General features: G+C 39.1%; 1 protein-coding gene across 2 annotated transcripts in view; it reads left to right on the top strand.

Annotated features, from left to right (window-relative positions):
- Positions 1-17177, top strand: part of LOC126185056 (vinculin) — a 267137-nt gene that overhangs the window by 171260 nt on the left and 78700 nt on the right. The window contains exons 14-16 of one of the 2 annotated variants that reach the window (XM_049927815.1): positions 687-778; positions 9431-9521; positions 9921-9977. In XM_049927815.1, coding sequence (XP_049783772.1) covers positions 687-778; positions 9431-9521; positions 9921-9977 — 240 coding nt within the window. The remainder of the gene's footprint in view (positions 1-686; positions 779-9430; positions 9522-9920; positions 9978-17177) is intronic. The other variant, XM_049927816.1, reaches the window with a different exon arrangement.

Below are 17177 nucleotides of genomic sequence, written 5' to 3'. Positions count from 1 at the left end.
TGTAGAATTGGTCTATGCAGCAGGCCACCTGGATGCTGAAACTCTTCATTGACATGTCATATAAACCTATTATGAGTTTATATGTTGATGAGCTCAAATCACCTAAATTGTAAACTTCCATTAATAGCTAGAAAATGAAGGATTTTTGGACATTTGTTTATATGAACTTTTTTCTTATTTGGTGTAAGGAACCTGTTCGTAAAATTATTTTTGGCACACACTTTCTTATTGTGCCAATCCAACAATTTACAAGGCCACATCAGCTCTGATTTAAGCATTCATGAATTTTGTATATCAATCGTAATTTTTACAGGTGACCTGCAAGAAGCATAAATATTTCCCTTATCTCTGCTTTGCATTGCAAAGGGAGTAAACACTGTGACTCGTGACACTTCTAGTGCTGGCAAAAGCTTTCGCTCTCCTCTCCTTATAATCCCTGTCCAGTTGTTGTTCCCACATGGCTCCTTGCCTTTTGGTATTCTGCTTGAATTTGTGGTCTACCATTATTTGTTAGGTAAGACTTGTAATTCTGAGAACTCTTATGAGTGTGAACACACATCCCTCCACCCCCACCCATCTCTTCAACTTCATCTGCTTTTGACTGTTCATTAAGTGGAAATCTTGATAGTTCAAAGAAAATATTGAAATATAGCAAAATAAGTTCAAAGTGTGTTTTTAATCTACAGGTCTGCCACCCATGGTACATGGTGCAAAAGCAGTTGCTATGAATACTCAGGATTCTATTGCTGTTGCAAGGTGGCGAGAATCTAACAGAGCGGTAACTATTGTAACAGTTTCACATATCAAAATTTTTGTAAAAAGCAGATGATCTATTTTTTATGTCAAAATGTGGTTAACATGTAAAAATTGATAAATCCTAATTTCACTTTTCTGTAGCACTAATACATTTCATTTGCACAAGTGTAATTTTGTATAGTTCGCAGATATGAGAACTGACGCACAGTTGATTCAACAATTTGTGAATCTAAATTATTGACTGGAGTAGTAGACAGGAAAGATTTAGAAAAAGTGAAATTTGTTGAAAGACTGCTCCACCATCACATTTTAAGATGGAAGATAGATTTAACAAGAAAAAGTGGAATGTATATATCCAGAGAATATTATTTAAAGTATAATAAGTTTGAAAGTTTCAAGAAAGTGTAGGTAAAGTACAGAGACAAATGACGAATTTGCAGTACTCAGCAGGGTTTTTAGAACAAGGGGAAACCTATGCCAACACCAGCATCATTGGTATTTGTATTGTGATGAAGAGGAAACAACCTTTGCTACTGAAAGACCCCAATAAGAGAAGTTCATTGTCATGCAGAGAAAGTTTTCTAGCAAGTCATCTTTTATAGTTCTTCTGTTGAACATGGACATCAGATCATCAAATGGTGCTAACAACCAGTCAGTGGATGGAAGTCAGAAGACAAATGAGAGAACAGGCAGCCACATTAATCTTCTTGGGGCAATTGGTTGGCCAAGTAAATCTTCAAATTCCCTTCCTTGTCATGGCAAGTCTCATTGATTTATATCAATGACAGATAGCCTAAATTATTGAGCCAAAGTGTTCAAATCCATCTCACTGTATTTGCTTTGAGGGGTTAGAAACATTCAGTGGGAAGATGTGCAGTCAGACGTGGTAAACTACAAACTGCAGACAATAAAGTTGACCACCCAAGCAAGACAAATCTCATGCCAGCCCCACAGGTGGGAGGAAATGGTGCTCACCAAATTAAGGATAGGACACTTTCCATTGATGTACAGTTTCCTTCTCCAGCAGGATGAAGCACCAGTATGTGAAGCTTCTGGAATAGTATTTTCAATGCAAAATATTTTAGCTATAGGTAATTCATATGTTGACTTAAGAAAACCTGCAGCTTACCTGGAGCCTTCCCCCATCCTAGCTCACAACTGCAACAGTGTAACACCCATTCTAAAATATTTTTAAGTGGCTGTACTATCAAAGAGCTCTGAGTTGATGGCTCAGCCAGCATTTTTTTATTAAGTGATCAGCTATCCGCATATGACAGGAAGTTTTAACATTTTAATTCAGCTATTTCTCATTCCATAAAGTAGCATCTCAAATCATTTTTATGTGAAGACAAGCTATATTTTAAGTATTTTGGCTCACTTTCCAAGAAAAATGTTATGGACCAAAGTAACCTAGCTTTTAGATAACCTAAACTCACTGGGAACACTGGTTCACAGTGTTCTGGGTGTGTCTGGTGCATCTCTCTGTAGCATCCAGCAGGAATCAGCCAACATAGCAGTAGTCCACAGCCCCGTGTACTGCTGTTCCATGAGAGAAATCTCATGGTGGAACCACTCGCAATGCTCAGTACTGAATGCACCATAGTTGTCTTGGAATACCTCGAGGTGGGAGTAAAGAAAGAGCATCTTAAAAATCATGTGGCAGCCAATGATGTTATAAGCATGAATGAGTTCATCCACAAGGTCCCTGTAACTTTGGCTCTCCTGTTTCCCAAGAACAATATTGCCATGTTACAAAAACAATGCCACACATGCAGCTGATCAGACATTAGGATGGACTCAAAGTTTAAGTCCCGCAGTGGCTAGGGTATCTGAGGACCAGTGAGTATCCCCTTTGTGATCGTCTTTGTGAAGTGTTGTGGAAACTTCTTACACAAACTCTGAAATTCTGCTTCTTCCTGTGTGTGCACAGTCTCAACAAATGCTGTCACATGTCCCAACTTGATGTGCAATAGTGGGAGAACAATTTTGTTCAGGTTCACTATGAGTTGTTCTGCAATATTTTTTGATCCCGGGACCAGAGTTGTTTGTGGAGGCCATTCCCTCTGTGTTGTAGTGTTCTTCTCTTGCGTGATTGTTCCATTCGCGCAGTTAGCACTGAGACTTCATGTAACCCCGTTTCAAACTCAACAACATTGCACTGACTTTGAAATCTCCACATATGGGCCATTCATGCTTATTGTAATTAATGCAGTTTAGACCAGATTTCAATATGGTTCATCTTTCTTTAACTAAGGTAGCATATGTGAGAGGAATGGAAGGCCTTTCATTACTATTGGGTAACAGTACTGCCTTCAGACTTGTTTTTAGCCATCTATAAAGAGTCTCCACTATCTGGTTTGTATGTAATGTTTACTTCTTTCAACAAACCATCAATACCAGTACAGAATGTAATGTCACCTTCAGTATTGGAATGACATTTAAGTTTTTTCTGATGCTCCTGAAACATGGACACACACTTTGTAAGCAAAGAGATCCCACTGCTACGGTCACGAGACCCAAGATTTTGGATTTACAATTTGGAAGATCTAAATCATTAAGCAGATCACTTAGTTCGCACTGTGTGATTTTGTGTGTTCTCCAGATGATGATGATGGTGTAAATGTAGGGTCAGTGTCACTAGCGGATGACTACACTTTTTCAGCTATATGTGTCACTGTAGCTCATCAGTATCACTACTTGATGGTGGTACATGTAGGGGAACAGCAACTGGCAATCCTTCACCATGAGCCACAGGGCAAATGACAGATGGGATGTCAGGTAATTGAATATTCCTCAGTCACTTGGTATTGAATCCTTTGCTGAAGGGGGTTGCCGTACATAAATAGCAATCTGATCCATGATTTGTTGGTGCCAGCTAGCAGACACACCAAACTACATGAAGACATTTTTACCACGCATGCAAATATACAGTGTAGATGAACATGAGCTGCAACAAATATGTGGAGCCCACAATTTATCTTTGTCTCCAACTCGGTACCCAAAATACAAGGTTTATGGTTGTTTTACTGCTTTAGTCAACAGTCATCTTCTTGAACCATAAATGACATCTGCAAAAATGTAATAAAAGTTATTAGGTTTGTTGCTGCAAGTATGGGGCATTTTTGTGAACACATACACTATGTGACACCCCCATAAACATTTTTTTTTCATATTAGGTGCATTGTGCTGCCACCTACTGCCAGGTACTCCATATCAGCGACCGCAGTAGTCATTAGACATTGTAAGAGAACATGAAGGGGCACTCTGTAGAACTCAAGGACGTTGAACGTAGTCAGGTGATTGGGTGTCACTTGTGTCATACATCTGTTCGCAAGATTTCCACACTCCTAAACATCCCTAGGTCCACTGTTTCCAATGTGATAGTGAAGTGATACATGAAGGGACATGTATAGCACAAAAGCGTACAGGCTGACCTCATCTGTTGACTGACAGAGACTGCCGACAGTTGAAGAGGGTCGTAATGTGTAATAGGCAGACAGCTATACAGACCATCACACAGGGATTCCAAACTGCATATGGATCCATTGCAAGTACTTTGACAGTTAGGCGGGAGATGAGAAAACTTGGATTTCATGGTCGAGCGGCTGCTCATAAGCCACACATCACACCGGTAAATGCCAAACAATGCTTCGCTTGGTGTAAGGAGCATAAACATTGGATGATTGAATAGCGGAAAAACACTGTATGGAGTGACGAATCATGGTACACCATGTGGCGATCCACTGGCAGGGTTTGGGTATGACGAATGCTCAGTGAACATCATCTGCCAGCATGTGTAGTGCCAAGAGTAAAATTCGGAGGTGGTGGTGTTATGTGTGGTCGTGTTTTTAATGGAGGAGATCTTGCACCCCTTGTTGTTTTGCATGACATTATCACAGCTCAGGCATACATTGATGTTTTAAGCACCTACTCACTTCCCACTGTTGAAGAGCAATTCGGAGATGGTGATTGCACCTTTCAACACAATCGAGCACCCGTTCGTAATGCACGGCCTGTGTCACAGTGGTTACACAACATAACATCCCTGTAATGGACTGGCCTGCACAAAGTCCTGACCTGAATCCTATAGAACACCTTTCGGATGTTTTGGAACACCGACTTCGTGCCAGTCGTCACCGACCGACCTCGATACCTCTCCTCAGTGCAGCACTCCGTGAAGAATGGGCAACCATTCCCCAAGAAACCTTCCAGCACCTGATTGAATGTATGCCTGCGAGAGTGGAAGCTGTCATCAAGGCTAAGGGTGGGCCAACACCATACTGAATTCCAGCATTCCCGGTGGAGGGTGCCACAAACTTGTAAGTCATTTTCAGGCAGGTGTCCAGCTACTTTTGATCACATAGTGTACGTGCACACCATAACACAATTCTTCAATTTGAACCCTTCACCCCTCATGCATTTACTGTGAACTGCCATGACACCTGTTCCAGTAACAATTGAACTGAAGCAGTACAAGAGCACACAGCCATGACAAATGACAGTTAAAATCATGTCTGGTTTCTGCATTTGACAACGCTCACGTGACTGGATGGTGTGCACATGAGTCATGGTGTTTCCAAAATGTACTGGAAACATCCACCTCACTCATTTATGGCAGAGGAACGATTATCACTATGCCTTTGCATGTAGCCCTTATAATGTACCACAAGTGTGGCTGTGAAATGTAAACACGTAATTTGCTTGTATCCCTGAGATAGGAAACAGTTTTAACCTCGATATGTGACATAAAAGATGAAAATTTGTGGACCAGTGTAAGTAACCACCCGCCTTGAAACAAGTGAACTACATATTGAAAGTGTCATACTGCCATAAGAACTTTTTCCAAATGATTGATGGATTTTAGGACATAACACAGTGTAATGATCTTTTAAATGTTACTACTTACCTTGCGTTGGCCTGTGGTTCATCGATGTTGTGGGTGCTGTGAGTAATGAGAACATCACGAAAATTTCAAGTATGACAAATTATTTATTGACATCAGCTGATCGACAGAACTGACATATGTGCAAAACAACTGACAAAGCTTACTCCCCTGTGCAGCATCGCTGCATTGCTTTAAATACAATTTTAACAATTGCTACTATTGTTAATTTATTACAAAATGTAACTTACAATTAAAAACAATTTTATCTAAGCTAACTGCTGTTACATTTGTACAGGTTATAAAATATAATGTCAAATAATATAACATTTATATCATCATCTTGGTTTTATGTGTGAAAATTAATTCACAATCTGATTTCAACAATCTTTTGATGATGTTACTTTAATTTTGTAATTAGTGACTTTATGGATTTCATTGCTAACATTTGTTCGAAGTATATGTTTCGTACTTCGCCAGATTACGTAAATTAAATACACACGTTTTCTCAAATACCGGAATTTCGTAAATTAGGGTGGTGTAACTAACAAGAGGTAAATATCTGCGTAGTTTACAAGCATCATTAATTACAATGAATTACATAAAAATGAATAACGAGTGAAATTACGTCACTGGGTAATGATTGTTATTTTCATTTGAATCGTAATGAGGTTTTTGTGTTGGCGTATTTACAAATTGCAATTATGGTAATCAGAGGCATTAGTTATTTATGCTAACATTTCCTTAGCCTCTTAATATTTATTGCTAAACATTTATTACTTCAATTTCACAATCTGATATTTAATTCGGTGTATGTACATATTTTTGTTAATGACAACAATCTATTAACAATCATGAGAATGTACGTCATTCCAAAATATTCTATATGTATTTACAAAGAAGAATAGGTTTTTTGGGAATACTGAACTGAACGATACCTATAAAAATACACATAAAAGGCCCTAGGAACCACTGAATCGTACAATAAATACACAGATGCATATAAAAAAGGTGGTATCGGACAGTTCATAACAATCTTGGGGAAGGCTGTTGCATAATAACAGTAATTAATTGATAAATTGATTTTATCATTGATTAGCCAGATATTTGTGTCAACATAGACAGACATTGTGAAGAAAACTGCTAATATGTGTTCTTGGGGAATTGTTACAGCAATTTCATTTATGACAGCATTGTTCAAACCAGGAGATGTGTCTGGTAATAACCAATAAGTGCGCTGATGACCATGCTGTTGAATGCTCTAAATACATCATCACCACTACCATCATCATCATCATCATCATCATCATCATCATCATCATCATCATGTGGATACAGAGACAATTACATCACGTCCTGCATCCTCCTCGATTTAACCTCCATCATCAATTCTCACCTTCCTTTCATGTGTGATAGAATTTCATTATTTACTCAATTATTTACTTATATTTATTTTAATCCCCCACAATTACCCTCGTGTCTTTCTTTCTTAATTTAATTCTTTTTTTTTTTTTTTTCTTTTTTTTAATTTTTTCACCATTTTCCTCCTCCTTTTCTGCCTAATTCTTAACCATATTATTCTTTCTACCTTGAATTTCTCTCGCTCTTTTAATCAGTTTTTGTTTTCATAGTGTCCTGCTTGACACATTAATGATGGTTTAAATATCTAGCTGTAACATTGCAAAGCGATATTATGTGGAAAAAGCATGTTAGAACTGTAAAAGGGAAGGCGAGTGGTAGACTTCAATTTATTGGGAGAATTTTAGGAAAAAGTGGTTCACCTATAAAGAAAGCCACATATGGGACACTGGTGCGACCTGTTCTTGAGTGCTGCTCAAGTCTTTGGGATACTTACTAGGTCACATTGAGGAAGACATTTAAGCAATTCAGAGACAGGCTACTAGATTTGTTACCAGTAGATCTGAACAACACGTAAGTGTTACAGAGATGCTTTGGTAACTCAAATGGGAATCCCTGGAGGGAAGGCGATGTTCTTTTCGAGAAACACTATTGGGAAAATATAGTGAACCGGCATTTGAGCTGATTGCCGAACGGTTCTACTGCTGCCGACATTAATTAACATTTCTCATAATTTATCTTCATGGTCCTTATGCACATAAGGACCATGAAGATAAAATATGATAAATTAGAGCTTATACGGAGGCATACAGTCAGTCATTTTTCTCTTGCTTTATTTGCGAGTGGAACAGGAAGGGAAATGACAAGTAGTGCTACAGGGTACCCTCTGCCACACTCCGTACGGTGGCTTGCGGAGTATCTATGTAGATGCAGAATGACTTTCTTAATAGCAGAGAGTAGAAGCAAAAGTAAAAACTAACTTAACATTAAAATTGTGAACAGTATCATAAAGTAGTTTACAAAAAGTATTTTTCAACTATAAAACTAAATAAAATTATCAAAGAAGTGAAAAATATCAGATATTGTGACATGTATGTCGGCTCTTTAGTTATTAATTGGGGCTGAAACATGTTCAGAATAAACTAGAACTATTCATTAGTACCACTGTGAAAATTACTTTATAGGTAATGACATATTATTTTTGGGGACTTTGTCAGGCTAAAATGAACAGGAAAATATTATTCATACAGTGGCGAAATCTGAACGATTTGCTATTGTAATGTGATATAGTCTGCACTATTAGCTAGGGTAGAAATATGTGGAAAATATTGACAAGAAGAAGGGACAGGATGATAGGACTCATTAGAACATAAAGAAATAACTTCCATGGCACTAGAGAGAGCTGTAGTGGGTGAGAACTGTAGAGGAAGGTCAAGATTGGAAACAGGATATTTGGAAATTCCCATTACAAACTTCTAGGAATTGTAGAGGGGAGTGAGTAGATAATATTTTGAATAGCACCCAATGCCCGTAAATGTACCATTTCTGTCTACAGCTGTTTGAAAACATGTTGGTAACACGACCACTTTTACAAGTAACTGATCGGGTGTGACTCAGTGCATCACATTTTTTTACAATTCCACTCATTAACAGCCAAAGAAATTGCTCGTGTAGCCGTTGACAGGTTCTCTTCAACGTGATGCAGCAGAGCCTCTTCCAGTTAGGGTGCACAGTGTCTCCTTGGATCACCACAGTCACACCCGCTGATGGTGAAGGTACCCTTTCTCGAAGCCATTGTGTAATTGTGGCGAAAAGGGTATGCGCTGGACTTGGATGTTCTAGAGAATGATCATGATAAAGGTGACGAGCAGCTCTTCCATTACTGTGAGCTTTGTTATTCAGGGAGATCATGTTGATGATGTATCCTGCAAACATGTACTCAGCCATGTTGCTCTTAATACTCACAGACACGTGAATTAGGTTTGAACCGAGTCAGAGAGGTAGAATGAACGTCAAATGACATCAGCTGATCCAACATAACATTTTAGAGCAGTCTGTGATCCAGTGGCTGAACATGCCTTAGTTTCATGTTGTTCTTTTAAAATTTCTCACTGCAGAATAAATTCTTTGGAGGTTGTTACTGTGCATGATAGTGATCTAAATTTAATTCAGTAGTGACTTAAAGTATTCTTCAAATTTTACTAAACCGCTTTGCAGGTGTTTTACTAATTTGCCTTTTGTGCTTTACAGATAATTTAGACATTCTTTGTACAATCGGTATATGAAACTTTGTGTAAGACTCCTCTAGACGACTGTTACAGCTATGTAAATTTTACTGAACACATTGTGGAATTATGTGAAGAATAGTCTCCACCACTTGACTAAGAATTTCATCCTACATGCATGTATATATTTTTTGTGTTGTGTTTTCAGCTCCTGACAGCCGTAGGACAAGTGCGACAGGCTGTAACAGTTTCACCAGATCTGCCACCACCGCCAGATATGTCCAGCCTTAACATCAATGGTAAGATCTGTGCAATCACAGCAACTGTGAGTATTTAAATAAATATTATTCTCATTATCTGTTCAAAATCTGAGGCATGTACAGACAACTGAAAATAGTTGGTGTTAGAGATACCATTATTTTGTGGGCTATATGTGGTTTGCAGTTAGTGAAATATTAAACTGTCTAATTAATATGCTTCAGGTCTTAAGCAGTTCCAAATGGCTTACAGCTTTATTATGCCTTAATGTACCCACCTGTTTATAGTGTTTGGCTGTATATAGTAGTGATGCTTTCTTGGTTTTGGGTACTTTACTATGAAGCATATATTGAGGTCATTGTCCATATTTAAGTCGTGGAACATATCAAGCTTTTTAATCTTCTGTGTGCAATTAACTTTGTAAATATCTTCTTTTCCAGATGAAATTGTAGAACCTTTCCAGCCTTCGCTTCAGTATAATTACTTCACTGAGAAAGGTAGAGGAGAATTTAGCTTTGCATGCTTTGTGGTGTGTGATAACCTTGTTTTCATTCTGATAAAGCATTTCATAGAGACACTAAGATTGGTCCGTCACTTTCATTGTTTGCGTTTATTTATTTAATAACTAGTAATTGTAAAAGAAAAGAATCTTACACTAATTTTGTATAATATACAATCTGCATGCTGTCTGTTTGTTACTGCAGTGCAGCGGAAAGTTACTTAATTGGCTCCACTTCAAGAAGGGGGGTGGTGGGGGAGGGGGGGGGGGGGGGAAGTTGCTTGGCATTGTTTAGGACTTTCTTGTACAGGCAAGCGTTATTTTACTATCATCCTTTGTCACCATGTTATTGTGATGATATTAATCAATTATCTTCTAGAATGTCAGACAGACAACATACAGTGGAGATGTTTCTTTTATTCCTTGCTGCAGAAACAAGAGCCAAGAAGTGTGACAATCACTACAACAATTTCAACTTAAATAACAATAACACAGATGTATCTGCCTTTGCAGCTGTGTAATAAATTGGTATCTTGTCTGTTTTTAACTGTAAACTGCCCACTAAATCTTTAAGCGCCTCTGAATAATATGGAAAACCCTATATATCACTGTTAACATCATCTTAACATGTAGCTGTTAATGCAGTGACTGAAATTTCCACGCAACCTGAGAGAGGGAATATATTTTACCTTTCATCAAGAAGGGAAGATAGATTGTATAAAAAGTTTAGGAGCATTCTCTAATGTGATATTTTGCAAGTATAAAAAATTTAGGAGCATTCTCTAATGTGATATTTTGCAAGTCTAACTGCCCATGTTAGGAAGTGTTCAAGGAAGCTATGAAAAAGTTTAATATTTAGGTAAGACCACTTTTCTTCATCTATTGTGTGTACAATAAAGAACAAGTCGTCTGTGTGCTACACAACTCTGTTGGGAGCTGCATGTACTTATCCTTGTGACAGAGAAATATGGAAGATATGGCAAAGAAAGAAGTCAACAAGAAGTTGGGCCACAGCTAATGCTAAATTATGAGAGGTAACATAACAGTAAAAATGTAAGAGAACATGCTGGATAAAATGTAATGCTTTATGAAGAATTAATTGATCATGAGAAAAATGAACGGTGAGTGCAGGAGCAGATAGGAATGCTATAGAAAACTATCAGAAATTATTAATCGAAGTTTGATTCACTAAAAATGTAGTTATGACAACAATCTAACAGGCAACCTCCAATAACTCAGAATAAGAGGAGATTCAAGTCTCATTGAATCTGAAGAAGACAAGCATAGAAAGTGGAAAGAATTATGTTACAGTGAATATGAGTATAAAACTTGCTAATGGGATTGTGTTAGTGTGAAACAGAAAGCCTAACAAAATATGGAAAGATTGCAAAGATTTTAATAATGCTGTAATAATTGCACCTACAACAGAAAGAAACATGATTGTGTGGAGAGCTAAGGATTCAATAAAATTATATGAAACCATGTAAAGGCATTAGAAATGGAGAAAGAGTGAGAGGTATGGAGAGAAATGTATTAAAGAAGCACTAAACTAAGAAACTTGGAATATTGCATAGTGATGATAAAAATGTATTGTATACTTTCAGAACTATTAGTTTGTTCCTTAGGGAGGAAAGAGAGATGGGTAAAGAAAGGACTGTTATAGCCTTATCACTCCCCTGCCTACTGCCGCTGGTAGCTTCAGACATTCTGTTGTGTAACCAGGCTACATAGAAAAACAAAGTATACTGCAAAAACAAATCACAACTATTGGGTAATGGCTGCAATTGTCGTAAATCCCCCCCTCCGGTCCTGGGACTCACAACTCTTTCATGAGTATGCGTGTGGTGAGAATGGGACCCCAATCCATTGCAGTACTTCTCCCTCTGTCCTGCAATCTTACTTTCTGACTATACCTTTTCTCAGACTGGGTCTGGCAGCATATTCATTTTTGTCAACCAGGATTTCCTATAAGACATATATTACAGCTAATCCTTTTTTTTTTTTTATTAATTTGCTGTCACTTTTGCTCAATGATAATCATCTGATGTTTGAATGAACATTATAAAACAGAAATGGCAACAAAAGCCTAACACATAAAACCTCATAAAGATGTGAAATACAAAAACATAACTTACAAAAAATTGGTTACTATAAGTCACATGTCAGTCCTGTTAAACCATACAATCACATTAACTGTCAATTTCGTGAGTAATAATACAGGAGAACAATAATTTTCATACATCAGCTACCTCCCTAATGGACATTCAACAGGAAACTAGTGATATGCAGCCAGTACATGGCATGAGCAGCCAAATCACTTGTGACCTCAAAGACAACCCAAGATGATGTCCAGTTGATATAAATCATAACATACAAAGATAATTTTATGATAAAAAAATTATCATAATTACAGTACAATTATAAGTAAAAAATGTACAAAAATCACAAACATGAATTATCAAATATGGTTCCCTCCCCCCTTCATGTTGTCTTTGAGGCCACAAGTTTTGTGGCTTCTCATGCCATGTCCTGACTATATATGGCCAGTTTCCTGTAGCGTGTGCATGAAGAAGGTTGCTAATTGTGAAAATTATTGGTCTTCTGTATTATTTCTCATAAAATTGACAGTTGTATGGTTAAACATGATTGACATGTGACTTGCAGTAGCCAATTTTTTGAAAGTTATGTTTTTGTATTACATATCTTTATGAGATTTCGTACATTGATGTTTTGTTGTCATTTCTGTTTTAAAATGGTGATTCATGTGCCAGATGATGGTCATTGACTGAAACCGGTAGCAAATTAATAAATTGTTCTAATGCAGCCAAGTGCCATGTAGATCCTAACTCTTACATTTGGTGCCCACATTCACCTTTGACGTGCAGTTTTAAAGATTTATGGGCATTACATGGAAGGTTGCCCCCTAGCAAATTAATAAATTGTCTATATTCAGCCAGCTGTCATAAAGTATCTGAAACTTATATTTGGTCCCCACATCCACATTTCACCACCACTTTTCCAAATGTATGGGCATTGTGGGGAAGCTTTCCCAGTATCAACCATATTAGCCAGTCCACATGGGGGTACCTGCTCTGTGGTAGTCCCATGACAACACAAGGATCATGTTATTGATATCTCAGCTGGTACCTCTCTGCACATGCAGAGGAATAGGTCCCTCCTTTTGGGGGCACTGGGACTCCAAGGAATAGTCATCAAGCCAGGTGACAATTGCTGTGGCTTGGTGATACCTGTGGAGAAACCCCTTTACACGAGTAGGCAGTATCAAGGTGGATATCTTGCCAAGTGAAAAGACCCAAGTTAAAGCTACATTTGAATGTTTCAGTACTTATGACTCCAAGAACTGTCCCTCTTTGGCTATGCTATTTGGAGGGGGGGAGCAAAATCTAGCGAACTACAGAAACTGTCCCCTCTCAGTTCTTGGTTTGCATCCAGACTGGTGAAGGGTCCTTTCTAACTTCTAGGTCTTATGTTCTTTGTAGATAATACCAAAAATGTGTCTGGAGAAATCTCTTCCCTTCGTTAGCTACAGTATGGTCTATCTTAATTGAAACAGTGACTCCTACTCAGTCTTGAGTGGTACTGTCTTTTAAGAAACTTGGTGTCATATATTTCATCTTGATAAGCCATTAGAGCATAAACCTGTTACATGGGGTTTAATTTGTCTCTGAGTCTTAATGCTGTGAACAGATAAGGAATTATTCAAAACCTTGAAGTGAAGGAATCATTTTCACACACTGTGTATGTCAAGGCCCACCAGGCATAAATTTGACACCTGATCATATTCATCCTTGTTCTGAGAAAGTTAAAATCATGATGTACACTTGTGATGTGAAGTCGTATATCCCACCTTTTATGGAGACTGGATGACAGCTTCATGAGAACTTCCCATGTGCCATCTGAGCAACCATCGTTGTGTATTGTGTGTCAGTTGAAGAGACAATCACTTTCCTTCTCCCCCTCCTCCTCCCCCCCCACACTCCTATCTTCGAAGAGTACTACTTTAATTAAGGAATGTAAAATCCCAAAGGCCAGTAAATTACAGTCTCCAGTTGTCTTCCATAGTTTGGACCCTGGGAAAAATATGACCACTGGTATCCCATCCCAGTGGTATCCAATTTGGCCATTATATTTGCCATGTCATCAATAGTACGTCAAGTACTTAGTCCTTCCATTTCCCTGACATTGACCTCTGGTAGTCATACAAGAAAATTAGCCATTGGGCTAACCCATAATGTTCCTGCAGCACCATCTTCAGGGATCTCGACTCTCTGCACCTGGTCAGATTATTATTATTATTATTAGTAGTAGTAGTAGTAGTAGTAGTAGTAGTAGTAGTATCTTCCTCTGGTATGTACCGGTGACAAGATTCCTTTTAGGGTGCCCTCTCCCCGGAGACCTAGAGACAAATCACCCAATACCAGCCATTAGCTGGAGGGAATTCTAGGGCTGCCTATTCTTCAGTTCATACCCTTATAGCTGATAAGCCCTTGGAAAAGTCTTGCCCTTCTAAAGCAGTTATGTAGAAAAGGAAGAAATATTGGGAGAAAGCTACTATGTTGACAGATCACCTTCACCATAAGATTTGGAACCTATGTTTGTTACTGTTGTTCTCTACCCACAGGTGAAACTGCAATCGTGGTGCACAACCTGTCTCTCTGCCCTTTCAAACACATCCAGGAATCTCTTAATGTGATAATTCAATGGAACTACAATGGGTATATTGCCAGAACTGTGCCAAATATCATCCTTCTGTTCTGTGATTTGTGTTGGTCTCTGGGATATGCATTTTACTGATGACCATTCTCCAACCCTTAAGAATGCTTTCTATAGGAATTTTAGTGTCCCCAAGATAGCATCTGGAGCATTTTGTGCATTGATTTACTCAGATATCATCACATTGGAAATGATAGCAGTGAAAGTACAAACAACCACAGCAACTACCATTTGTAGCATCTATAGCATCTATCCACCTCAGACAGGGTAGTTGCATATGGCCACTGTAATCCAGCAACTGCTCCCTCTCACCTACGATACCTCCTTGTACTTGAGGATTTGAATACACAGTACCCACTATGGGGGTGTACATCATCTGGTAGATGCCTTCTGTTAGAGGAACTTCTTTCTGATCTTGATCCTCTTCTCCTCAGTGACTCCTTTTGGTTTCACTACAGTTGTCACTACGGTGATTTTTGTGACAGTAATCATTTACCAGTGATCCTGTCATGTCCATGTCACTGCCTGATAAATCAATTGCCACGTTCAGCTGTCTTTGAGGGACCAACTGTCAGTTGTATACCTTGCCATCGCCTTCATCTACTCTGTGTCAGAGTGTATTGATGAGGTTATCAGAAGCCATGGTCACCTGCACTGCTGAAACTGCTGTCCCCATTTCTACAGGTCCCCTAGAGTTGCGATTGGTACCATTTTGGACCAAAGGCATTTCAACAGCTATTGAGGATCACTGAATGATCCTGTAACATTTCAGATGACAGCCTTGACAGATCGCCCTCATCACTTTTAAGTGGTCCTATACAAGGGCTTGCTATCTAATTAAACACAGTAAGAAGTAATGCTGATAGCACATCATCTCCTCCTTGGGAATGTACGTCTCTTCTCCCAGGTGTGGATCATGCTCCAAAGTCTAATGTCCTGCAAAAGATCAACAACTTTCCCCATATCTCTTCCTTCATGAGGATATTTCTGCTGATGTGTTGGCTCATGTGGAACACATTGCACCCCACTTAGCAACAGCATTGGTGTCCTCTTCTTAACTGGCTGCCTTCCAAAGATATAAAAGACAAGTTGAAGACATCTACCTGTCCTCTGCTCCCTGTAAGTCTGTGTTATATAACGAACCTTTCACTAACTAGGAATTGCTTCAGGCTCTTGACTTGTCTCATGATGCAGTCCTGGGCCCTGATCTTATTCACAATCAAATGGTCAAATATCTGAATGTGTCTTTCAGACTCCATTTACGCAGTCTTCAACCTATTAGTTTAGAATGTGTTTTCCCTTGACAGTGAATCGATACCGTCATCATCCCAATCCTTAAGCCAGCCAAAAACTCAATGTCTATCGACAGTTGCAAACTGATTAGTGTCACCAGTACCCTCTGCAAACTGCTTGAAAGGGTAGTTGCCCGATGATTATGTAAGGTTCTTGAGTCATGATGCCTTTTCCCCCTTATAAGTTTTATTTCTGGGAGGCACAGTCCACAACCGATCATCTGGTTAGGTAGGAAAAAGCTATTGACAGACTTTTCCCAAACACCAACATCTCATTGTAGTGAAACTTCCTGGCAGATTAAAACTGTGTGCCCGACCGAGACTCGAACTCGGGACCTTTGCCTTTCGCGGGCAAGTGCTCTATACCATCTGAGCTACCAAAGCACGACTCACGCCCGGTACTCACAGCTTTTACTTCTGCCAGTACCTCGTCTCCTACCTTCCAAACTTTACAGAATCTCTCCTGCGAACCTTGCAGAACTAGCACTCCTGAAAGAAAGGATATTGCGGAGACATGGCTTAGCCACAGCCTGGGGGATGTTTCCAGAATGAGATTTTCACTCTGCAGCGGAGTGTATGCTGATATGAAACTTCCTGGCAGATTAAAACTGTGTGCCCGACCGAGATTTGAACTCGGGACCTTTGCCTTTCGCGGGCAAGTGCTCTACCATCTGAGCTACCGAAGCACGACTCACGCCCGGTACTCACAGCTTTTACTTCTGCCAGTACCTCGTCTCCTACCTTCCAAACTTTACAGAAGCTCTCCTGCGAACCTTGCGGAACTAGCACTCCTGAAAGAAAGGATATTGCGGAGACATGGCTTAGCCACAGCCTGGGGGATGTTTCCAGAATCATATTTTCACTCTGCAGCAGAGTGTACGCTGATATGAAACTTCCTGGCAGATTAAAACTGTGTGCCCGACCGAGACTCGAACTCGGGACCTTTGCCTGCGAAAGACAAAGGTCCCGAGTTCGAGTCTCGGTCGGGCACACAGTTTTAATCTGCCAGGAAGTTTCATATCAGCGCACACTCCGCTGCAGAGTGAAAATCTCATTCTGGAAAATTTGAAACTGCTAAAATCATTTCCCTGTTCGGTTACCATTGTCCCAGCTTTGTATTGTGATGTGGTAGTAATGGAATATTTTCTGACGAGTAAGACCTGTCCTGGCAG

Source organism: Schistocerca cancellata, chromosome 4 (genome assembly GCF_023864275.1).
Source record: "Schistocerca cancellata isolate TAMUIC-IGC-003103 chromosome 4, iqSchCanc2.1, whole genome shotgun sequence".
Lineage (NCBI taxonomy): Eukaryota > Metazoa > Arthropoda > Insecta > Orthoptera > Acrididae > Schistocerca > Schistocerca cancellata.
Note: the sequence above shows the minus strand (reverse complement) of the source record. Positions and strands in the feature narration are given on the sequence as shown.